The sequence below is a fragment of the Brassica rapa genome, chromosome A03, assembly GCF_000309985.2.
Source record: "Brassica rapa cultivar Chiifu-401-42 chromosome A03, CAAS_Brap_v3.01, whole genome shotgun sequence".
Taxonomy (NCBI): domain Eukaryota; kingdom Viridiplantae; phylum Streptophyta; class Magnoliopsida; order Brassicales; family Brassicaceae; genus Brassica; species Brassica rapa.
Window position 1 is genome coordinate 11,791,629 of NC_024797.2, and position 23,989 is coordinate 11,815,617.

Consider the following 23,989-nt stretch of genomic DNA (forward strand, 5'->3'; position numbering starts at 1 on the left):
TTATGTTGAATCGGGCCTAACTAAAAGCCCATGGGCCTTTCATAGGTAAATTAATGGAATCTTTTAATGACCTCATTAATGTCTATTAATCCACGTCGTTACTCGGAGACGCGGGATATTAACAGAGTGAGAGAGATATGATCGAGTGTGGAGAAGTCTTTGGTGGACATACAACGGCGACGTTTTGTTTGTTTATTGAGAAACGAAGAAGACCAAACAAGCTCTATCTCCCACAAAACAGAGTCTCTCTCTCGGTTCACGTATCTCTTGGAGCCTTAGCAGAAATATACCATCTTCAAAGGTAGTTCGAATCGAATTTTATGATTATGAGTCTGATTTTGAGTTTAAATTCCGCGGATTAAATCTATCAGTCTCAGAGTTCTTCGATCAAAATCGTCTTCTTTAAGGCTCTTTGTGTGTGTGTTTTCACTTTTCAGAGAGAAGATGGGGAGTACTACGTTGGATGTATCGAGAGCAGAGCTTGGTCTAGTAGTTATGTATCTGAACAAAGCAGAGGCAAGGGATAAGTTATGCAGAGCTATACAGTATGGTTCCAAGTTCTTGAGCGGTGGACAGCCTGGTACTGCTCAAAGCGTTGATAAATCCACTAGCTTAGCTAGAAAAGTCTTTCGTCTTTTCAAGGTTTATAATCCTTTTCTTGTTTTCTTTGTTTTTTCTTTTGATTTTTGTAACTTGCTCTGTTTTAACTCTGAAATTATTGTTTGCAGTTTGTTAATGATCTGCATGGTCTTATCAGTCCTGTCCCTAAAGGAACTCCGCTTCCTCTCGTTTTACTTGGAAAGGTGCTTCATAGTTCTGTTCTTTTTCTTACAGAACCTATAAGTGAACTGTTCAGACAAAACTGGATCTCAAGAACCAAAGAGTTCTTTGTCCCCTGTTCTGTATCAATATTGGTTGATGGGTGTGTTTGTTATTTTGCAGTCCAAGAACGCACTTTTGTCTACATTCTTGTTTTTGGATCAAATTGTCTGGCTTGGGAGATCAGGAATCTACAAGGTGAGAGAGAAAACCAAACTAGTTTAGTTGAGGTTTCTTGTTTTGGACTTTAATGTTATCTCATCACAGAACAAGGAGCGAGCTGAGTTACTTGGGCGTATATCGCTTTTCTGCTGGATGGGATCTTCTGTCTGTACAACTTTAGTCGAGGTCTGTCTGTCTTTTATTTGCTTCCCAATGATTCCTTATGTTACAATTTTTCACTGCTGTTTCCACTGTTGCTAGCTTGGTGAGATTGGAAGGCTATCTTCATCCATGAAGAAGATCGAAAAGGGGCTTAAGAATGGCAACAATATGTATCAAGTAATGTTTTGCCACTCTTCTGTTTCTACAGAATCTAATGTTATAAACTGAACTCATGTGTGTTGGTAATTGTGTAAAATGCAGGATGGGGAGTATTGTGCTAAGCTTAAACAGTCAAACGAGAGGAGTCTTGCTTTGATCAAAGCAGCAATGGACATTGTTGTAGCTGCTGGTCTTCTTCAGTTATATCCAAAGAAGATCACTCCTCGTGTCACCGGAGCTTTTGGGTTCATCACCTCCCTCATTTCTTGCTACCAGGTAACCACAACACTTGTTATTTTCGTGTACTTTCTAAGTTTATGTCTTTGTTCTTCTGATATTTACGTCTCTCTTAACAAACACAGTTGCTTCCGTCACGACCCAAGATCAAGGCGCCTTGAAAAGCTTGTGGAAGAGAGCTGGCGTTCAGGAGAAAGTCATTTCAGAATGTTTCTGTTGGTTCTTTCGAGTAATGTGCTCCTCTTATAAGTCCTTGTATAAAAATCAAACTTAGTTGTGCACGTTTCCATGTATCTGAAATCATCATTGGTCTGATTCTAAAACTTCATTCGTTGACATGGCTTTCAGTCAATGATCCCACGTCTTGTCATGTGAGTGTGAAGTTCTAGCATAGGTTACATGTCTACAACGTATTGAATATATATCACTTTGTAATTGCATGTAACTAACAGTTTTCATATTACATCAATATTTTATTGAATATAATTAACTAGATGCTATCGGTTCTTATCTGTAGTGGTTTTGAAGTAACATGATGAACAAATGGTTTCAAAGCGAAGTATAAAGATGGCTGGTCGGGTTAACACTTAACACAATATGTTCCATGAAATTGTCTTTATTTTTGGTCAACAAGAATTTGCATGTAGTTAAGTGTCAGGCTTTGATATGTATTATGTCAATAGCTTTTGATATAGTGGTTCAGATAATAAGATTCTTGATCAATAAAATTCATGTCAAAAGACTTCAGAGATAAAATGTACCTTATTTTTATTTCATAATACTTATTTATATACCAATCATGATTATTCTAACGCGTTTCCATTTGAGGAATACATATATGGCAAACAAAACATTAAGAAAATCTGTTCAGACAAACATGTACAAACAAGAACTTAGGACGACCGTGGATACGCACCCCAAACAGGAACTCCTGTTACTACTACACGACCTCTATAACCAGTCGTCAACGCCATTGATGAAGATGTCCTTGGTCTCCACATTTGACCATTAGCCGCCACCGCCGCCTGTGAAGAACACGCCGCATAATCCGCTGGAGCCGCCATAGAAGGCGATGTGTATTTTAAACCGTTACCGTCAGGCTTCACCATTATTGACACATTTATGATCCCACTCTTGTCCCCATAATCGTCTCTCAACCTGTAACTCAAGAAGTTTAAATGCCCTTGAGGAGCAAAACCTCCCATGAAATCCGTCACTGGAATCTTAGCGAGCCCAACACTCTTTTCAGCTCCACCACTTGTTTTATATAACACCTCGATGGAGATAAACCTTACACTACCGTTCATCGCCATGTCCATCTCGATCTTATCTTTCCAAACCGGATAACTTCCACCCAGTTCATCCGGTTTACAAGCCTTACTCTCCTGGTCTATTCTGACGATGCAGAATGTCTTTCTCTTCACCGGTTTTCGATCTACCTTGAGTCCCTCCGCTGATATTAACTCAATCTCCAGTGACCGTCTCATTGTTGAATACGTCATGGTGTTTGATGTTATGTGTGTTTATGTTTATAAGTCCAATCCTGTGCAGAGGAGATTGATTCCTTATTGTTTTGTTTCGTGAAGTGAGGGAGAACATGAATGTTACGTTAATATATATAGGTGTTGTTACAAATTGACCGACGAACTCTCGCGGATTTTTCTGTGGTTGCAACTCACATTATACGAAGTTTTATAATTCTTTCTCGGAAATTCTCGGTGTGTTTTTTTTTCTAGCAATCCAACTGTTGGGGACAAGACAACTGTAAATCACTTTTAATTAATTTTTTTTTTCTGAAATATAAACTGTAAAAAAAGATTCTGAAATATGTTTATACATAAAAAAATACTACCTCTCTTCCTAAATGTAGGATGTTTTAAAGAATTTTGATGTTTCAATATATAAGATGTTTTCATATTTCTAGACATTGTTACTTTATTAAAAACTGTGCAACCAATCATATTTGATAATCTATTTTGTAATTGGTTGAATAACATTAAGTTATAGTTTTAATGATATTTTCTAGACAAAACAATGATTTTTTTAATACACGTGTTTTTACCAGAACAGAGAGAGTAGTAATCTTTAGCTTTATTTTTTTGTTTCGAAAAAATATCATTCAACAATTCCAATATTATTTTTTACATTAAGTTGATCTTTTACCCTTTTGAATTACTAATAGATTTTTATTTAATTCATTTCGTATAATTATTAATATATTAAATAATAATATCTTAGTTTATTATACAATTTTTCAATCTCCGTTAAAAATGTTAATTACTAAGAAACGAAAGAGTAGTAAATATTACTCTATGCTTTGTATTGATCAGCTTTACATGGTGGGGTGAAAAGTGAATAAATAAAATAACTTTTGATGAGTTATATATTTTCACATATAGATAGGGATAAAGACGTTGTTGATCGGATGGTTCCAGGATACCTGATCGGATGGTTCCAGGATGCCTGATCAAATAGTAGTAAATATTACTCCAAGCTATGTGTTGATCATGACATGTATACGTTTTAAATAATGCAAACTATTAAATTGCTTAATCCACTTTTTTATTCCCTTAAGTTTGATACAAATATTTTCAAAGAGTGGGCGCGTATCCACCTCAAAGAGACCTAAACAATGTTTTTGTGTGTGTGTGTGTGATTTCTGCTAAGGAAAAATCTCAAGCGTCATATTTTCCATGAATCTCTTTTTTAATTTTTTTTTTTTTTTTTTTGCTGGGAATCTCCTTTTGTACAGTAAATTAGTTTTGTCAACAAGTGCAATTTTAGAAAATTATTCCATTACGAAATTAGAAACTTACTTGAAGAAAACGTACTGAAAGTAGTCGTTGTTAATTCCTTATGACGACAAAAAGATTGCGAGGAACCTAAACCATGACGAAGTCTTGGGCGCTACAAGTCGCTGTTGATTCTTCACGTGTCCTGCACTGAACAATAAATAAACTTGACTTTATTAAAAACTCGACTTTTTAAAAGGAAGTTTGGGATGAGGTTCCGAACGAAATTTCACATATTCCTGGGTTGGTTCTGTCCAACACGTTTTTGTTTTCTGCACCCAAAGTCGATTTTAAAAGTACGAGACTGTTTCAAAAAAAAAAGTGTGAGAGACTATTCTATGGAGTGTAATATGAAGTATACTATCATTTAATTTGCCAGGACTGCGCATCATTACTCGGTATTTATTTTATGTCTATTATTTGATTCGTACCCGTTTTGAAAATTTAAGTATTCGATGTTGTCAAGTCGAATAACAAATTTCATTATTCGCAAAGACAAATTAAAGTAAGTATCAAATATCATTTCATTTTCCAGTACTTGCCTCTATTTCTATAAAATATTAGTTACTTCCTAAATAATACTTGTTACTTGCAAAAATAATACTTGTCTTGTTTTTGATATTAAACTACTTGCTACTCATTACTCGGTCTATAACTAGTTCTATAAATTAATAAACAAGACGGTACATTACTAAATAAGATATTAAACTCGTTATTCATTATTCGGTATAAACTTACTTCTTTATAATATGCACAAATATGTTCTTTAAAGTATTTCTCATGTTCTTTTTAGTAGAATAAATAAATAAAATTTCATGTTTGTTTCTAACATAGTATTATTTAATAAGTACTTTTTAAATACTCGTAAATAATTTACAAATACTCAAGTAACAAATAATAAAACAAGGCAAGTAATTTGTAAATAATTCATTTTTTATCAAGTACTCGAGATAGCAAGTACTCGTTTTTAACAAGTCAAATATAAATCAAAATTTTTATTACTTACAAGACAATTCAAGTATCAAGTACATGTAAAATAGTGAGTGGTTTGCGCCCGGCCCCACTAAAAATAAACAGTCTGTAAATAGAAATCTCCTATTTGGTGGGATAATGATTTGGAACGTTTATAGCGAATTTAAACCCTCTTTTAAAACGAAGAATTGCAATGGCTGTTGGATTTGGAGGAAAAACAACATACCGTCCGATAACACTCGTACATTTGCATGCGCATGCGTTTATATGAATGATGGTTTATTTTGACGGACAAGTAAATACGTGTTGATTGTATTTTCTCGCAAGAATAACAAATTGTTATAATAATCGTAGTTACGAGCTTCATCCATATTCCAACTGCCCCTGTATGTGCGTAATATCTGGGAAATTTAGAAACAGGTCCTCCAAATCTTGGCCAACAAATACATACACAACTGCCCCTGTATGCCTAACTTTCGTGCATGAATTAAGTCTTTCGTAGCGACGCACTGAAGCGCGTCAGCATAGTGACGTAGCTGACAAAACTGTGAAAAGAATATATACGCCCATGTTTGAAAAGTTGAAAACTACCACGATGCAGTCGACCACTTTTTAGTTTATATCGCTAGATATGACCAGATTGATATATTATATACTATGTGACCAAATTGATATGACCGTTGGGCTTAGCTTGAAGTGATGAATAATCTACAGATTTGTTCAAAAAATAAAATAATAATCATTAGAGATTGTTTCTGGAAACTTATCGGGGATTGCCTCATTATTTCATTGAATATGGATTAGGCACACAGTCAGTTACGTTGTACTTGTTTTCTTCATTGTTGTCGTGTTGACTTGATCAAACATAGTCGATGTCTAGAAATTTTATTTTTAAACTGTTTTGGCGATTGCGGGGAAAAGACGAGTTAATCATAATTTACAAGTAACGACTAATTTACGAATGTTAGTGTTGTTTCTAAAAATGTCAAAAATTGTTTGGAATAAATAAGTCAAAATTGTTTGGAATAAATAAATAATCCAAGTCTCACATCATATATTAGCCCGGGGATATTAGATTAAAAAAAGTCAAATATATAAATATGGATCAATTCCATACAGTATGAATTTTTTTGGGATTTTTTTTAACAAAACAGTTTAAGTCCAAAGCAGATAATAATATCATACTAGAGATTAACCTGTGCCGAGCACAGATATTTTTTTTAATTTTATATATAACTTACTGTTTATATTTCATTATCAAAACATTAAATTTTTATTTTATCTTAACAAATTATACACTTTAAAAAATTTGGTATTTTATTAATCTATATGATAAGTAGATCACACACTACTTTGTTTTGAATTGTATATTAAAATTAAAATTCATTATTATTTAACATACTATGTAATTATATATGCTTGGCCATGGCTATTTTTCTATTTACAAATGCAATTTTATATTTTGGAAGTTCTAAACTTTACAATTTTTGCAAAAGGCATATATATTTATACATTATTAGTCTTGTTATTTCTTATGCTAGTATGCTCAATGAAATCAGATTTTAGTTGTCAGGATTTGATTTTTATCGTGCATATTATCAAATATTAGTACTTTAACGAACTTCAGCAAGTATAAGATAGTCAAATAAATATAAAACAATCAATAAATTGTTAACAAATTTTTTGTTTGGATATTTATTTCTAATGAAATGTGAGTAGGTCAAAAACTTAAATCTATACTATTAAAGCAAAAATTCTCCTAAAATTTTGCTTTTGCTTTACTTTCTTAATTACAATGTATTGCCACTCATTAATTTTAGTTAACCAGTATTAATTAAAACCATTCAGCAAAATAAACATATTTAAAGAATATTCCGAAATATATACAATGAAAGTAAAGTCTCTCATAAGATTTTGCCCTTGATTTTTTTTCTTAATTATAATGTCATGCCACTCAATAATTTTAGTTAATAGCTATTAATTAAAACCATCCAGCAAAATAAATGTATTTAAAGAATATTCCAAACCATTATTTTTTTGCCATAGCTTTTATACCTTTTAAGTTACATAGCATTATGTGTAGTGTATTAATATAGATGGTACATTTTCTGTTTTTGTCTTTCGTCAATTGATTCAGTTAGTTATTTTCTTTTTATTACAACACCTAATGACATGAATATTAATTATATAACTAACTTCTAACAAAATTTTACAGAACATAATATACTAATTTTCATTATTTACATGTGCATCATAGTACATGATAATGTATTAATTTTATAGTTTACATTTAAAAATTCAACTATAATGTACAAACGATATATTTAATCATCATCATATATCAAAACAACTAATTAAATTCAAATCTAACGTAATTCAAATTTTGAGACACTATACATAACCAACTTTAATTATTTTGTCATATATAAAATAATGGTTGTAATCTTGGGTTACCAAAATCACAAAAAAATATTAAAAGAAGTTTAATATATATATATATGGGTAAAAATACCTTTTCTATATATGAGTCAAAATTTTGTTTATTATATAGACATAAATACGTTAAACTTTTTTTTAAGGAGGTTGTTTGCCATAAAGGAATTTCATTTGTTGTCTATACATGTTACAATTTTAAAATTTTAAGACAATATTATGAAAAATGTAAAATAAAATAAATTATACTAGAATAAGTTTTATTTAATATATATATTTTTAATTAAATGTAACTATTTCTAAATTGATATCATACAAATCTCTTAAATATATGCTTAAATATATGCGCTAACAGAATTATAACTTAACTAAAATCCTAATTAATAAATTATAATTAATATTTAAATTAATATTTAAAACTTAAAATAAAGTCGACTTTTCTTGATTAGCCTACGATTCATATGTAGAAGTTTTTACAATTACCGTTTTCGGATTTTTCCATCAAATACACAAAAATATTTAGTAAGTATAAATGAGTTGAACAAATATATTTTATTTTATTTCTATTATGAACTAACAAACGGGATACTCAGAGCATAATTAATAGGCAGTTTTTAGGATTTTTAGCGGAATATAAGAATTTGTCTCTTAACTTTTAAATAAAAAAACTAAAAAACGACTCTTAAGTAATTAAATAATTATTTAAGAATCGGTTCTTAGTTTTTTTACTAAAACACTAAAAAACGAATTCTTATATTCCGCTAAAAACCACATACTACAAAACCCTATTAATCATGTTATGAGTTTACAAAAAAAATAATGTGAATTGATTTGTACTTGTCTCTTGAAACTTGTGCAGACCTCGTGGTAGGGTAGTACATACATAAAGTTGAAGTACTCATTTAAAGCTTTTTAAATTACAATCTCAAATACAGAGAATTGACTAGCAAATAAGTAGCAAGTCTTTTTCTACTAATCTATACTATAGTTTTTATTTTCAACTGGCAAATACAATAAATAAATAAATAGAAACTGAGGTAAAAAAAAATAGAAAATTGAGGCCACGTCATTCAAAGTACAACAAAACAAAATCTTAAAATTTATCAAATACTTTCCCCATTTCCCAGTCTTCGTTGGCGCTAACTACATATTTTCCCCATATATTAATTTCCAGTTAGGTTTTTATCTAGAGATTTATTTTTACTTACTTAATAGTAATATGTTAATCCTAATCGTTTTGATCACTATACCAATTTGGAGGTTCGCATTTGTAGGTGATCTTAGAGTGTTAATATGTTGTACGTAATCCTAATCGTTTTTTTCTGATGTATCAGAAATGATGCAATCTTAACACTTTTATTTTTGTATTGATTGTTGAAGAGGTAAAACTTATTTTGAAGGCGTGGGGTATTATATTTGATAATACTAAACTATCAAATAGATTTAAAAGCTGAACAATTCCGAGCTAGTGATATAGTGACTCGAAAAACTATCCATCTTGTTTGTTCTACGCTTATCTCTCTGTCGAGTTGATCATCACATTAGCTGCTTGTCATATAGGTGACGTCAACAAATATATGTTAGAGGAGAGATTTGCAGTGTCGTGACTTTTTATCGTGACTTTTCACTTTCGGTCGTTCTTAGCAAAAGAAAAGTGTACAGTGTGTATGTCATAGTCAACTTATCCGTCAACAATACAAAAATATTTTATGTAATGTTGGACATGAGTATAACTAGATACTAATCCGCGTACCAGCACGTGTATTAATATTTATATTTATACATTGATATTTATTTTTTGTAATTAATGTTATATATTTTAGATGAGTCATAATATAACTAATTGTATTCAAAAAACCTGAACTGAATCATACAATATTGTTAGTTTTGGTACACATATTTGAACCTGTTTCAGAACATTTGTTATTTAGATATTCTTAGGTTCTTATACATCAGAACCGAACTCATCAATACCCAAAATGATCAACTTAAAATCCACATATAAATTTATAATATTCAAGTGTAGCCTAATTTCAAAAAAAAAAAAATGATACCCGAAAATAACAACTCATACCTAAATGGAGCCAATGTTCATACCTAACTTATTTTATAAACTAATAAAAATGACTTTTTCTATGTGTTTGACTAAATTAAATGAAATAGAAAGATTTTTTTAAATAGTAAAATAATTTTATGGAGTGAAAATTAAGTGACAATAAATGTAATATATTTTTATTATTTTGATTTAAATTATTATTTTATTCACAAAAATATGTTTTTGGCTATGTAATTTTTCACCGATTGAAATTAAAATAAATAAAAAAGTTTTAATAAAACAAGCTAAACCAAACGTTTAACCATATGAAAAATCCAGTTATTTTACATTTTTGATTTTATAATTGTCACAAATTTAATGTTGATTCACTAATAAATCAAAATCTGCACTTTATTATTATTATTATTTTTGAATGAATGTTAAATTCTTATTAAAAAAAACCATTGTTACAGTTACAATGCATCCTTAATCAGAATTTGTTTTTTAAATTTACTCCATAAAGACTTCTATACTTTAACTTCTATACTCAAACTACTGCCTTGTTGAGAACCAGTTTTGTAATCCCCCTTCCATCCTATTATCTCATGCCCTCAATATTGACGAAAATATGTTCTGAATGCTTCTATCTACCATTCTGATCATCTTGTTTGGTGGTAAGGATGCCTCACCATGTCTTCTACCATCACTTTCCAACCAACCCATGGATAGTTGCCTGGAACACATGCTTCAAAACAAAGATCTTGATAGTATTTTGACCCGTTGAGATCATTGATACTATGTCTAACCAGATTGTTGTGTAATCATCTTCCATGAGACCTCTCGTGAGATTCTCCCAGACTTCTGCTGAATATCTACACTAAAAAAAGATGATTCCTTGTTTCTAAAGGTTCATCACATAGAGAACATGCTGCATTCACATATCCATCCGAACTCTGCACTTTATTATTATGGTAATATAATTAATTATTTGATGTATTGTTAAGGTAATATAATTATTGAAATTGTTAAACTGAGTGAAATATGAAAAAACAGTTAATGAAATCATATTAATGAAATTACTAAAATAACACTATACTTTTTTATACTGTTATTTATGTTTCTAAACAATTTTTATTTATACTGTTATCCATATATATTTTCAAACAATACCAAAAGTACTTTCAATAATGTAGATACGTGATTGTAAATTTACAATGTTTGGTTGTCCAAATAATTTAATTTCTGTTGCAAATCTTGGCTATCTTAATCGACTTCTGAACCAAATGAAAACGATATTGTTCACTTTTCACCACCATACTTGATAGATTTTTTATTTTGGAGATTTTTATATCTTACAGACTTTTGCTCTTACAGCCATTTGATGATGCGATCTCTGGGGCTCTGTGAACGCAATAATATTCCTCATGAGGCGTAAAGCTGGTCTTATTTCCCAAAAATTGTCATCTTCAAAACAAGCGAAAAGCGTCGTTTTTTCTAGGCATGGACACTATCTGAACAAAAATTGATCCAAAATAAAATAGTTTGAATCAGTTTCACCTTTAAATTATTTATCCATATCATCAGTTCTTAATGTTAAGAACCTCGGTTCCGTTGTTGGGTAGCTGATCTAAAAATTATATGTATCCAAAGAAAAAAATTAATATTAAAATATAATTTAATAAGTAAACAAATGCATTATTGAAAATTGGTAAACAATGACACCAAACTTATAAATGTCATAGGGGGCAACAACTTATAAATGTCATAGGGGGCAACTGCACACCCAAGTTGCACATAAGGACTATGTGTCCAAATTCTCTTCATTTGATAGACATGAAGTCAATTGGTTCTTATCCGGAACCGTTCTGAATACCTGAGTTCCTAAATCCTTAGGAATGAAAATAAAACAATTTCTTCAAATATCTCGGAGTTCTTACGTAAGATCTCCGGTTTCAAGAATGGACGCAAGCTTTTGTAAACGAGAGTGATCATTCGCTCAAGAATGTAAAAAATTGCTTGCATCACAACACTATTACGTGCGTTACCAATAGGTGCTGTATTGATTTTGAAAGAATGAGCAAAGATATTTAACAACATTTTTGGCGAAAAATTGAATGGCGCACATAAACTGGACCTGGAATGGCGCCGGTATCACTTCTTCTCAAGATGTTCATGGGTTTTACAAGTCATCAGGCCCATTATATAATACTGACCAAAAGGTCCAAAACTCATTATAAAATAATTAATTCGTCGTCGACCCTATACAACAACAGATCGATGTATTTTTGTTTGAAAAACTCTTTTTGTTTCTGTCAACATCTTCCAATGAAAACAAAAACACTTTATCTGAATCTTAAGAAATGTTGTAATGGTTACACTTAAATTCAACCATACTATAGCATCTAGAGAAATAATGATTTTAATGCGTCACGATTATTTTACCAACCAATCACAGATCTCTAGGACAAAAAGTAAGGACCATATATTAAGCGACACTCTTTCGTTAAGATCAGATCGGTCCACTCGTTTATATTATTCACATCTTCTTCCGCCATTATCATCATCTTCCTCCACTTTCAAATCTCTTCATCCTTCAATGGCGGTCAAAAAGCCCGGAGTGATCGCGTTGTTCGACGTCGACGGTACTCTCACTGCTCCAAGGAAGGAAGCTACTCCAGAATTGCTCGAGTTCATCCGAGAATTGCGCAAGGTATGTCGTGTGGTTGATCCGTTGTAGCTTCTTCTATGCCTGGTTAGTGTTTGATGAAATGTCTGTGAGAGTTTTCAGGTGGTTACTGTTGGAGTCGTCGGTGGATCTGATCTAAGCAAGATATCTGAGCAGCTTGGCAAAACAGGTACGTAAGGTGATCAGATTGGGGAAAAGAAACTGTACTCTGTTCTTAGAAATTCGATTTGGTATCTAAAAGAATGATCTTTACCTACATTGATGAGAAAGGTCACTCTTTTGTTTTGTTCTCTGTTATATATATATATGAGACCCTTTTAGAAGCTTAGACTATAGAGACTTTCTCTGCTTTAGATCGTTGACTAGATCCATCAACAACAAAGACACACCAGATCCTTGATTTCTCCAAGTCTCTATCTTTATCTGGTTTTCTTAATAGGGACATCTTTTATCTGGCTCTACCACCTTCTTGTCTTTTGAGTCTCCATCTGTTTGGCTAATTCTTTCGAGTTTGTATTTTCTTGCAGTCACTACCGACTATGATTATTGTTTCTCTGAGAATGGCCTTGTTGCCCATAAAGATGGGAAGCCCATTGGAATCCAGGTGCATATCACACGACTTATTTTACCTCACCCACATTGTTGCTTGATCGTTTCTTTTGTTCCTTAAGAGTTTGTGTCTTTTCTCAGAGCCTGAAGCTGTACCTTGGTGAAGATAAACTCAAGGTAAAACAAAAAATATTGTCCCTCTCATGTTACAGGAGTTGATTTAATGTTTCTTTAGTTGTTTAATTGGTGGTGAAGCGATATGCAAGTACATGTGTTTCAATAGTTCGTGATTGCGTACGTTTGATGATGCAGGAGTTGATAAATTTCACGCTGCACTACATTGCAGACTTGGATATTCCAATCAAAAGGTACATTTAAAGATCAACCTCAACCTCTAGTCTCGAGTCATTATTTTAGAGGGGTTTAAAGTTATTAACTTCTTGAAATTTGTATACACAGGGGAACATTTATAGAGTTCCGAAATGGAATGCTCAACGTGTCACCGATTGGTCGCAACTGCAGCCAAGAAGAAAGAGACGAGTTCGAGAGATATGATAAGGTAAGAGAAACTTTTTTTTAGTTTGATTCCTTATATAAAACCAATCATTAGCATTGTTTGTTTTAACTGATGATATCATTCTAACATGTTTGTCTTAAAAAGGTTCAAAACATTAGACCAAAGATGGTGGCTGAACTTCGTGAGCGGTTTGCACATCTTAACCTTACATTCTCAATTGGAGGACAGATTAGCTTCGATGTGAGTTGGAATGAAAATGTGGATTTTAACAAATTTCTTATAGCCAGTTTTTGTGTTACTGAGCCAAGCTCAATTGTTATGACTCAGGTCTTCCCTAGAGGTTGGGACAAGACTTACTGCTTGCAGTACCTTGAAGACTTCAATGAAATTCATTTCTTCGGTGACAAAACCTATGAGGTAAGACAACTTAACTTTTGTAAATTGTGGAGTGATTCTTGCATGATTTTCCATTGAGCTTGATGTGTAAAAACACGGCTTTAACTTCCTTTCAGGGTGGAAACGATTATGAAATTTATGAATCACCAAAAACAATTGGCCATTCAGGTCAGTTTGTTGGATATATCATATGTTTATCTCTGTATGTGTTAGTGACATTTTCATGACCAGTAAGATTGTTTCTTTTGCAGTTACTAGTCCAGATGATACAATGGCTAAATGCAAAGCTCTGTTCATGTCTTGAAAAACAACTGTCCATCTCAGGAACACAATGCGAGAGATTGACTATTCTTGGCGAATTTTCACAACTTTTGATTTTTTACATTACAAGAAACGGAGACAAGTATGTTTGCATACTGATTCCGTATGTTTTGAATTTTGGTTCAGAAAAATAAAACATTTGGTTATAATCTTTGTTTCAGAACAAGAACTGGTTTTCCTCATAGCTAAGATTAAAGAAAGTATACTCTTTTTAAAAATGGATGTTAAATGTTTGTTTTTACAACAGATTCTCTCCAAGCTTTACAATAATTTACAAAAAGAATGATTGTATACATATATTAATTTGTAAACATAAAAAGCATATAAAACTTCAAACTTGAGAACTGGTAGTATAGTTACTCAGCCTTAGGCTCAGGCTCTTCTCCTGCAGCTTCTGGGGCTTCTTCTTCTTCTTTTCCTTCTCCTTCTCCCTCGGGAGCCACGGCCTCTTCTTCAGGTTTGTGGTTGTCATGAGGAGGAGAAGAGGCACCAGAAGAGGCGGATCGACGGTGGTTAGCAGCAGCTTGATGGACGTTATTGTAACTTCCTTTCTCGAGAAAGAGCTGGTTGAAATGAACTTTACAGTAGAGGACACCGTTGAGAGAAGCGTAAGAAGAGTGAGTCAAAGGACAACCACTGTGTGCACACTTGAAGCAAGTCTTGTGGAAACATTCTCCTTCCATTGTTACTTTCTCAAGTGGATAAACGGTTTTCTGACAAGTCGCACACTTGTCTTGTGTTCCACTGAAGAATGAAGATAACTTGCTTGGAGCTCGAGTCTTGCAGATTCAAATGAAATAATTAGATTAAAGATTAAAGAAACATGCAAAATAAAAAACAGTTATAAGTTCATTACTAGCTGATCATTCGTCTTGTCTGTCTTTCCTCCTGTTGTAATTAAATAACGTTAGCACAGACAAATTAAAAAAACATTCGAAAACAGAACAAGCAAGAGATAAACTAAAGAGACCTGTGTGAAGACTCTTGACAGATTCTTTAAAAAGCTGCTCAAAGTGACGCTTGCAGTAAAGAACTCCATCCATTGATGAGTAGTTACTTATCTGTTGAGAAAAGAGTTTCATAGCATTCTCGAAATAGAGTAACAATGAAGAAAGAAGAAGAAGACGTACCACGAGAGAGCCATTGCAATGGCTGCATCTGAAGCAGTTTTTGTGATATGTGTTTCCTTCCAACGTCAACAAATCCATGACGTAGACGGTTTTGTCACAGGCCTTGCATTTATCCAATGTTCCTGTAAACGACATTTTTTCTATCTTCTGTGTTGTTTCTGGATTTAAACAACGAGGAGAATACAAAAACAAAATGAGTTTTTGTTTCTTTCTTTTCATCTATGAGTTGCATGTGTTATTTATTAGAAGTTCTTGATTGAGAATCTTGGTTCTAGTGGTGGAGATTCGAAAGAGGAGATACCATTTAATTCTAGGATTGCTTATTTTACCGATCATCATCATTTTCTTTTGTTTTTAGTTTCTTTTTTTCCGGGCAAATGGATGAAGGGTTTCCCTTTCCTGAGCTCTATTTTTAAATTTGTGGAAAAGAATGACAATAGTCAAAGTTACGAGGCTATATCATAACTATTTAAATATTAAGGGGGCTATTGTAAAGTAAATGATGTGAATGGATAAGACTAAGCTAGTGATTGGAAACCTGTGTGAGAGACATATTTGTAATAGTAAATGTGTAATTCATCAAGTATCACCTATCATATAGGACGTAATTGCAAATAAGGGGTGAGAATTTCGGTTTAATTATGAGTTCAGTTTGGTTTGGGTTATTTGGGTATAAGAATTAGAATGGTTTGGTTTATATTCGGTTTTACTTCGATTCGGTTTGGGTTTAATTTGGTTTTGCTTGCATTTTTCAGTTCAATCGAGTTAATTTTTTAGTTTTGTTCTAGTTTAATTACAAAAATATAATTTATAAAAACATAAACAAATCATCATTTGATACTAAATCATTATTCTTTCATATTTAAGCGTAAAACAAAACATCACAATAAATATGTAAAAAATATAATTCAATAATTTTATATTATTATCTTCAAAAATAATATAAATATCATAAAATAACTTTTCCATTTTGATGTTAATGTATGAGATTCATATTTTTGTATTTTATTTTAGTTGTGCTTATTCTATTCATTTAAAAATAAAATGTATAAAATTATGTTTAGTTGTTTAGGCTAAATAGTTAAATTACTAAATCTTAATATTATTAGTATATTTAATTAATCTAATTAAAAAATATTTCGGTTTTTCGGTTTGGTTCGGTTTAAAACCAAACTAAACCGAACCATTTGGGTTGATAAAATCTTGAACCAAACGAGTTAGACATATACTTTGGTTTGTATCAGTTTGGGTTCGGTTGGGTAGGTTTGGTTTGGTTTAGTTCGGGTTCAGATTCACAAGCTAAGTAGATCTAATTTATGTTATTTCCTTGGCAAAAAAGCTAAAAAACAAGGTTATAACAAAATGAGGATGAGCTAATTGAAAATCAGTGCATCCACTTGGGCCATGAGGTTTAGGAATTGCTTCCTGTTCCTCCTAGCAGTGATAGTATTTCGCATTTCTCTATCAATGAGCTTGAAGATCGCTGACGGAAACTGAGTAATCTGGTTATGTAGCACGTTGTTCCTTTGCTTCTAGAGGTGATAGATAGTACATTGGCCCAGAAGCTTCTCGAGTAGAGATGGGACAGAAGTATATGAACTTCTGATCCATGACAGTAGTTCCGGCCAAGAGAAGAACAGTTGATTAGGCGGGTTGAGCCTTGCAATGGACAGGCGCCAGACTTCAGAGCTATAGACACAGGAGAGGAATAGGTGGTCCCTTGATTCCTCATGAGCCGAGCATAAGCAGCAAGAAGGTAGTAATTTGAAGGCCCCAAGAAGCTAATCTTGCCCTTATTGGTAATCTGTCCATATTTGCAACCCACATAGTGAAACTATTCCTGGGAATAGCTCCTTTAAACCAAATCACATCACCTGCAGGTTGTGGTGGTAGAGAAGGTCTCACGTCCTGCCAAGTGCAGCGGACGTTGAAACTCGATTTCTCATCAATATTCCAAGACAGAAAACAGTGAACGAAACTAGCAATAAAAAAATAGGGAAACCAGACTTGAATAATTAACCTATCTAAAACATATAATGCACCATATTAATTTCAATGGATAACAGAGCTTATTAAATGGCTGCTAAGTATAGAGCCACTGGTATCGTACCCAATCCAAGGCAACTTGTTGATGTTTCAGAGTCTATCAAATTTGTTTCTCAGGCCATTGTTTGTGATCATTCCTCTCTCTCTCTTTTTTTTTTGTGTGATTCGGTTATTTTTTTGTTTGTTTGTTGTTATGTTTATATATTGGTGATTGTGTGTAAAAAAAACATCAAGGTGAAAGATTTTATGGAGTATTTTCACATTCATATCAAAATGTTGATACTTCTAAATTCTAATAGAACTGTGGGATCTAGAAGAAATAAGAAAGTGCAGTAAAATTTGTCTGCTCCGGTTTGATCTTACTACTAAGAGATTTCTAAGTCTTGAAACAAAAGAGACCGAGAAAGGCATCAAACACACAATCCCAAAGGGCAAAAGGTTTCTTAGCATATGAAAATGGAAGTTAAGAGAGGGTATTCACATCATGCAGCAGAAGAAGTTTTGAAAGCAAACCAAACCAGTCCTTCTCCTATCCGCATATGGCCGTTTTACTTGGACAAGCAGATATCCAAAAGCTGCACATCTCACGACTCTTGTGTGTTCCGTTCCTTAGACTCGAATATTTGACCATCTCCTCAACCAATGATTAATCCTTGTCATTATAGTTGACCATCTTTTTAAAGGTGGTTCTTGTTCTCGAGACCATCTCTTCCTAGTATGTGTTTCTCTCTTTTGACCGCTCTTCCTATAATTTTTTTTTAATCTAGGAGGGAGAAATTATATAGAGCCATTGAAGAACGCAATGGAGGACCCAGGGATTCTACTACTGATTAGATTGTACACAAGTTGGGAGAGCTAACAGTACCAAGATGGTAATTAAGAAGACAGTATACTACAGATTATGTTTTTAGTTGTTCATAACATAACAACTAGAGAGGAAACGGAGGAAGCCAGTGAGGAGCCCATAGACGAATCATAAAACCTTGGCCACTTGAGGTAGGCTTGGGTTTGAAGGAACGTGGGGTTCTAGTGGCGATACTGTAAACACCATAGCCTTCACCATAGGCTTCACCGATGAAATAGATGGAGTTAGGGTTTAAGCCCGGGAATAAGCTGGCCTTGACACAAAAAGGCTCGTTATCGCCGAGGAATATGCAGAGATCACCAATGTCTTCTGTGTAACACATGTTCATATCTTCCTCCTCTCTAAACACCATGAACCGCTTTGTGCCACCACAATTGAATCCTAATGCCTTGCTGCTTTGGACATACCTGCCCAACGCAAAAAGAAAAAGCATGTAACTAATAATATATATATATATATATATCCTTTGTAATTATACAAGTGCAAACCATTTGACTAGGAATCGTTGTCCTGAGGGAGACTCCACAAGGTGGTGTGTCCTGTGAGAAGAATCCAAAAGCTGCAACTCGGAACACGAAAACTGAGGAAGGTTGTGAAAGCGCAACTCATGGAACTCAGGCCTCGTGGATTCAAGACCATCCCAAGACCACAAGTGGTGGCCACCAGAACTTACCATGTAGAACCTTTGATCTCTCTTGGAATACATCAACTTGGATGGTTCAAAATGATCGAATACATTATGAGGCAAAATGTAATGGAGCGCGGCCTTAGTGTCACTCGGCTTATATATACTCACCACACGTCCCGTAAACTTGACAGCCACGAGGTAGTCTTCTTCCTCTTCATCAGGAGAAGAGGACATTGCCACGCCACTTACCAACTCAGCTTGACAACCAATTAGGTCAGGCCTAAGAAGGAGAGGGATGAACTTGGGTTTTGATTTAAAGCTCAAGGGGTTGCAGAAGTCAGTGATTAGTAAGGAACGGTGGCCCCATAGAAAAACTCCCCATCCATGGGAACTTCCCACAAGCGAAGACTCGACCAACTCTTTGGGAAATGGCATATCACCGACGATGATATGTTCTTCTTTGGCCGGGTCAAACATGTGGAGCTGTGTCATTACACCTGGGGATTCTACATCACCTTTTTCACCACAACAGCTGACACGATAAAACAAGTTAGGGTTGGTGGTGGTGGTGGTGGTGGTGGAGGAGAACGTACGAAGGGTTTGGCATCTCTGTGGAAGCGTACGAAGTAGACATCAGAAGAATAAACACAAAGACTTCACAAAAATTAGAGAAAGAGATTAGAGAGAAGAAAACTACCAGGGCAAGTTTGCGGGGAGAGAGCTTGGAAGAGAGGCTGAGCAGCAAAGACGACGACCACGACATAGCTTGGCCTGATCTCAAAAGGGTTTCTGAGTTAGATCTAAAAAGACACAGACTACTTGTTACGTCTCTTTCTTTTCTCCACTTTTCCTCTTTTTTTCTTTTTTTTTTTTTAAGAAAAAAAATTAAAAATTTGTCATACAATTTGTACAAAAGATTTTTACCATTTTTTCTTGTTATTTCTCACCACGCCTATCAATTATTATCATATGGAATACCCCACATTTATTTACTATTTCAAATGCGTCAACGTTTCATAATAATTTTTATTTAAAGAAAAAGAAAGATACAATTGAAAACCAAACATATATATAATAAGTTCAACACAAATTAGAGACATAATGGTTTTGATTGGTAACATGATTTATACTTGATTTAGTTTGAGTTAGAGGTATAAATCAAAAATGTTACCAATCATGATTTAATTATAACTTTTTGATTTTGTGTTTGAGTTATAATGTGGTAAAGTTGAGTTATATTTTTGAGTTGTCTTCTTTGTAAAATCACTAAATCAAATTCTAAACCAACATCAAGGAAAAGTGGGTGTATTAGAACTTGAGTTAGTGTTTTAGTTGTTTGTTATTTCCACGTTTGTTTTTGTTTTTAACTTTAAACAATTTATCATCTTTTGAAACATGGTTTTTGTGTTTACTATTGGTGACTTAATAACTATTTGTTTCTTAGTCTTTTTATAAGCATTCTTATTTCCATTTAAATGATTCAACAGAATAATTTTATAATAAAAATTATTAACTATGTTTGTATATAAAGTTGTATGTTTATATGAGATTTTTTGCTATTACATATATAATACAAATGTTTATGTATCTTTCATTAGTTTAGTTAATAGAAATTAATTTTCTGTAATATATTTCTCATTAAAATTGTATAAGGATAATCATTTTATACTTATAATTTTTATTTATTTGAAATAATATTTTGTACATATTAAAATAAAATAGTTTTTATTATTATTTATTTGTCTTAAATGGTTTAACGTTTAATTTATTTTAATAAATAATTAATTATTTATAAATTTAATTATTTATAAAAATTGTACTGCAACTTGTACATCAAAAAAGTTATCAGTCATTACTTTAAAAAAAATCGTAACTCATACTTTTCCTGCAAACCTACCACATAAATTTACAGTTTTTACCACATAAATTTTACTGCAAATCACATCAAATTACAATACATACTGCAAATCAACCTTAATACTGTATGTCACCAGTCGGAGCCAATGATTTTTTTACTGAAGGACAGCAACTAGAGAGACATAATTGGAGGGATCCACTGAAAGGCGGGTGATGCTCTGGAGAAGGCTGCGGGAGACTTGGGACGGAAGGAACGTGGTTTTCTAGTGGCTATATCGTAAACACCAAAGCCATCTCCTGCAAAATAGATGGAGTTAGGGTTTAAGCCAGGGAAGGAGCTTGCCTTGACACAGAAGGGCTCACTATTGCCCAGGAATATGCAGAGATCTCCAATGTCCTCCGTGTAAGACATGACCCGTGTTTCTTCTTCCTCTCTAAACACCATGAAGCGCTTTGTTCCGCGACACAAGAAGGTGATCTTCTTGCCCGGTTGGTGGTTCTGAGCGTACCATTTGATTAGGAAGCGTTGCCCCGAGGGAGACTCCACAAGGTGCACAGTCTTGGAACATGAGTCCAATATCTCCCACTCGGACTGAGCCAGCTCAGGATGGTTGATGAACCGCAGCTCATGAACCTCGGAGCCGGTCATATCCTCCTCGAAGAAAGCATCGTAGTAAACCAAAAATTGGCCGTTAACACTAGTGGTGTAGAACTTTTCATCACGCTTTGAATACATAACCTTTGACTGATTGAAATGTTGGAGAGGAGTGGTAAAGTGGACCGAACCAGAGTACTTGTGCTTGCCACCAGGCCTAAAGAAGTTGATCACAGGTCCTAAGCAGTTGACAGCCACTGCGAAATCATTGCTTTGATCAGGTGAACAAGTCATTGCGACGTTAGTGATGTTGAGGTATTGGGCAGGACGACCAGGTTGTTGACCCATGGGATGCAAAGGAATGGTTTTAGGGTTTGATTTGGAGCCACAAGGAGTGTAGTAGTCGCTAATATATAAGACTTTATCTTTCTTATCATCAGACCGGGCCTTGAAAACTACCCAACCATGGGACATTCCGCCCAAAACACACTCTTTACGAAACTCCATGGGAAGTGTCTTGTCTCGTACAATCACTTCATTTTCCTTGACAGGGTCGAAGTAATGGATATCGCTTCTTACATGAAGATCTTCTTCAGGATTTCCATAAATTGTGGTACCATACATTAAGTAGGGGTTGGTGGTGGTGGAGGAGGAAGAGGAGAACATCCCAAGGGTTTGGTATCTCTGTGGAAGCGTAGTACGAGGTAGACATCAGAAGAAGAAAAAAGAAAGCAGAGAGACAAAGCAAGGGTGAAGAGAAATACCAGAGCAAGTTTTCGGACGGAGGAGAGCTTGGCAGAGAGGCTCAGAATCAAAGACGAAGACATAGCTTTGTTTGTCTGGCCGCCGTAAGAATAGGGTTTTCAATTTTCTGTCTCTCTTTTTTTTTCTTTCTGAGATGAAACTCTCTCTTTTATTTCCTCCGTTTCCACGTTTACCAAATGTTCTTCTTTTTTTTGTCAACATGCACCAAATGTTCTTCTTTCCTTTCGCACTTATCATTTTTTTTTATCACTCATCATATTTGATTACCCCCACATTTACTATTATACCACCCTCACCAACCATGTCAATGTTTTAGATATCAAAATTGTATAACTTTATTCAAAAAAAAAATTCAATGAAAATAATGATAGTTTTTCATAGAATTGAAAACTAAACAAAAAATTATCCAGCCAAAGTATGTAAAGAAGATTTCAAAGGTTATGAAATAAGAATATGTATCTCAACCTTTTGGATGGAAAATTTGCATCCATAACCCAAAAAAAAAATATTAACAAACTAACCATATATCAATCAAATGGCTAGAGTATATCATATATAATATGTATTAATTGCCATTTCATCCTTGTATGTGACTAACTAAAATTATTTTATTTTTCTTCTTTTATAAATGTGTTTTCCTCATTATTCTTAATTACTTTTTTTGAGAAAAATATTCTTAATTACTTTCAGTTTGTTACAATACATTGATTCAGTTTTGTAATTTTCCTGTAAAAACCATAGATGTTCTTACAAATAAGATATGTTTTGAAAATTTTAAAACAAATATATAGTGTATACAAAACTTGATATATAGTGATAGGTGAAGAAATTTTTATTCTATATAAAACATATTTTATTCTATATTAAACGTAATTTTATTCTATTCTATATAAATATATGATAATAGAACAATACATATAAACATTAGTTATTAAAAAACAAAATTTGACATATGCTAAATATCAAATAGAATAATGAAATCAAACATTTTCAAGGTATATACATGTATAATAGGCATTTATTTGGATGTAGTATATTGGTTGAATATTTTATGTATACATATCTTTTTATTCTGTGTACAATATGGTATAACATAGTAATATAATAGACATGAAAAAATCTATTTTTCTATCTATTATATAATAGTTCAGTTTTTTTTTTCTCACCAGGGCCTGATATAATCCAATTAACGTTCTAACATGTTTTGTTTCAATGCGACACCTCTAATTTTAGCTTTTAGTTTATCTAACTCCCGAGAAATGTAACAAATATAATACTTCTTCTTTTCATATTAAGTGTCACTCTAACATTTTTTTATTGTTACACAAATTCCAATATAAATTATACTTAATTTTAGCTGAAAATTAATTGTCATTGATTTTATAAATAATTTTATTTATCTCAAATACTATTGACTAGGATAAGACCCGCGCCTTGCGCGGGATTAAGTTATTATTTTTATTATATTTTGGAGAATGAAACAATAGTTTGGCTTCATTTGGATTACGGGTGTTCAATCCGGATATCGGGTTGGTTTCGGTTCGGTTCGGTTTTTTCGGTATTTGGTTAGTAAAATATAACTACTATTCTAAATCCATATTTATTTTGACTTTAGTTTTTCACATACTTTTGAAAGATTTCAACTCGACGACTAAATTGATCAGCCAATCTTGTTGCTTTAAATCATTAGTGTTTATATATATATTATTTAGTTTGAATATTTATTAAATAAAAATTCATATGCGTTATATTTTATGATCATTTGTAACTTATTATAACAAAAAAATAATCTATTGATCACAAAATTTTCAGAGTGGGAATATTCAAATTTCTAATAATATATAGACGTTTTGAAAAATTCAA

The 23,989-nt window shown here is 33.0% G+C and overlaps 6 protein-coding genes across 6 annotated transcripts; 2 read left to right on the forward strand and 4 right to left on the reverse strand.

Moving 5' to 3' along the window:
- The first annotated feature begins 117 nt into the window (after positions 1-117).
- On the forward strand, positions 118-2,022 carry LOC103858189 (peroxisomal membrane protein 11D). The gene is made up of 8 exons (XM_009135501.3): positions 118-301; positions 438-642; positions 729-803; positions 943-1,017; positions 1,087-1,167; positions 1,243-1,320; positions 1,405-1,578; positions 1,665-2,022. The coding sequence occupies exons 1-8, from the start codon at positions 138-140 to the stop codon at positions 1,698-1,700; spliced, it is 888 nt and encodes a 295-aa protein (XP_009133749.1). The 5' UTR covers positions 118-137; the 3' UTR covers positions 1,701-2,022.
- LOC103858190 (BON1-associated protein 2-like) lies at positions 1,792-11,863 on the reverse strand. The gene has a single exon (XM_033286546.1). It carries the CDS (start codon positions 3,039-3,041, stop codon positions 2,433-2,435), a length of 609 nt encoding a protein of 202 aa, XP_033142437.1. The 5' UTR covers positions 3,042-11,863; the 3' UTR covers positions 1,792-2,432.
- Positions 11,864-12,105: 242 nt separating this feature from the next.
- LOC103858193 (phosphomannomutase) lies at positions 12,106-14,458 on the forward strand. Its single transcript, XM_009135504.3, has 10 exons — positions 12,106-12,481; positions 12,560-12,626; positions 12,985-13,061; positions 13,148-13,183; positions 13,319-13,374; positions 13,466-13,565; positions 13,668-13,763; positions 13,851-13,940; positions 14,036-14,087; positions 14,171-14,458. The coding sequence occupies exons 1-10, from the start codon at positions 12,140-12,142 to the stop codon at positions 14,221-14,223; spliced, it is 969 nt and encodes a 322-aa protein (XP_009133752.2). The 5' UTR covers positions 12,106-12,139; the 3' UTR covers positions 14,224-14,458.
- On the reverse strand, positions 14,444-16,065 carry LOC103858191 (LIM domain-containing protein PLIM2a). Its single transcript, XM_009135503.3, has 4 exons — positions 15,371-16,065; positions 15,211-15,301; positions 15,097-15,128; positions 14,444-15,019 (listed from the first exon to the last, which is right to left on the reverse strand). Exons 1-4 carry the CDS (start codon positions 15,587-15,589, stop codon positions 14,597-14,599), a joined length of 765 nt encoding a protein of 254 aa, XP_009133751.2. The 5' UTR covers positions 15,590-16,065; the 3' UTR covers positions 14,444-14,596.
- Positions 16,066-18,198: 2,133 nt separating this feature from the next.
- On the reverse strand, positions 18,199-19,778 carry LOC103858194. The gene is made up of 3 exons (XM_009135505.3): positions 19,607-19,778; positions 18,770-19,518; positions 18,199-18,688 (listed from the first exon to the last, which is right to left on the reverse strand). Exons 1-3 carry the CDS (start codon positions 19,670-19,672, stop codon positions 18,346-18,348), a joined length of 1,158 nt encoding a protein of 385 aa, XP_009133753.1. The 5' UTR covers positions 19,673-19,778; the 3' UTR covers positions 18,199-18,345.
- A 473-nt stretch (positions 19,779-20,251) lies between these two features.
- On the reverse strand, positions 20,252-23,552 carry LOC103858195. Its single transcript, XM_033286545.1, has 3 exons — positions 22,126-23,552; positions 21,130-22,045; positions 20,252-21,063 (listed from the first exon to the last, which is right to left on the reverse strand). The coding sequence occupies exons 1-3, from the start codon at positions 22,186-22,188 to the stop codon at positions 20,939-20,941; spliced, it is 1,104 nt and encodes a 367-aa protein (XP_033142436.1). The 5' UTR covers positions 22,189-23,552; the 3' UTR covers positions 20,252-20,938.
- Positions 23,553-23,989: the final 437 nt, after the last annotated feature.

Coding starts and splice junctions, on each gene's coding strand:
- LOC103858189 (XM_009135501.3), top strand. CDS start 138: ATGATCGAGTGTGGAGAAGTCTTTGGTGGACATACAACGGCGACGTTT. Junction 302..437: donor GAAATATACCATCTTCAAAG/GTAGTTCGAATC, acceptor TTCACTTTTCAG/AGAGAAGATGGGGAGTACTA. Junction 643..728: donor AAGTCTTTCGTCTTTTCAAG/GTTTATAATCCT, acceptor TATTGTTTGCAG/TTTGTTAATGATCTGCATGG.
- LOC103858190 (XM_033286546.1), bottom strand. CDS start 3,041: ATGACGTATTCAACAATGAGACGGTCACTGGAGATTGAGTTAATATCA.
- LOC103858193 (XM_009135504.3), top strand. CDS start 12,140: ATGGTTACACTTAAATTCAACCATACTATAGCATCTAGAGAAATAATG. Junction 13,184..13,318: donor TTGGTGAAGATAAACTCAAG/GTAAAACAAAAA, acceptor TTGATGATGCAG/GAGTTGATAAATTTCACGCT. Junction 13,764..13,850: donor GAGGACAGATTAGCTTCGAT/GTGAGTTGGAAT, acceptor GTTATGACTCAG/GTCTTCCCTAGAGGTTGGGA.
- LOC103858191 (XM_009135503.3), bottom strand. CDS start 15,589: ATGAAAAGAAAGAAACAAAAACTCATTTTGTTTTTGTATTCTCCTCGT. Junction 15,302..15,370: donor ATTGCAATGGCTCTCTCGTG/GTACGTCTTCTT, acceptor TTTTCTCAACAG/ATAAGTAACTACTCATCAAT. Junction 15,129..15,210: donor TGTCAAGAGTCTTCACACAG/GTCTCTTTAGTT, acceptor TAATTACAACAG/GAGGAAAGACAGACAAGACG.
- LOC103858194 (XM_009135505.3), bottom strand. CDS start 19,672: ATGTCGTGGTCGTCGTCTTTGCTGCTCAGCCTCTCTTCCAAGCTCTCT. Junction 19,519..19,606: donor CTCCCCGCAAACTTGCCCTG/GTAGTTTTCTTC, acceptor ACGCTTCCACAG/AGATGCCAAACCCTTCGTAC. Junction 18,689..18,769: donor CAACGATTCCTAGTCAAATG/GTTTGCACTTGT, acceptor TGCGTTGGGCAG/GTATGTCCAAAGCAGCAAGG.
- LOC103858195 (XM_033286545.1), bottom strand. CDS start 22,188: ATGTCTTCGTCTTTGATTCTGAGCCTCTCTGCCAAGCTCTCCTCCGTC. Junction 22,046..22,125: donor CCGTCCGAAAACTTGCTCTG/GTATTTCTCTTC, acceptor ACGCTTCCACAG/AGATACCAAACCCTTGGGAT. Junction 21,064..21,129: donor CTGCATATTCCTGGGCAATA/GTGAGCCCTTCT, acceptor TCTATTTTGCAG/GAGATGGCTTTGGTGTTTAC.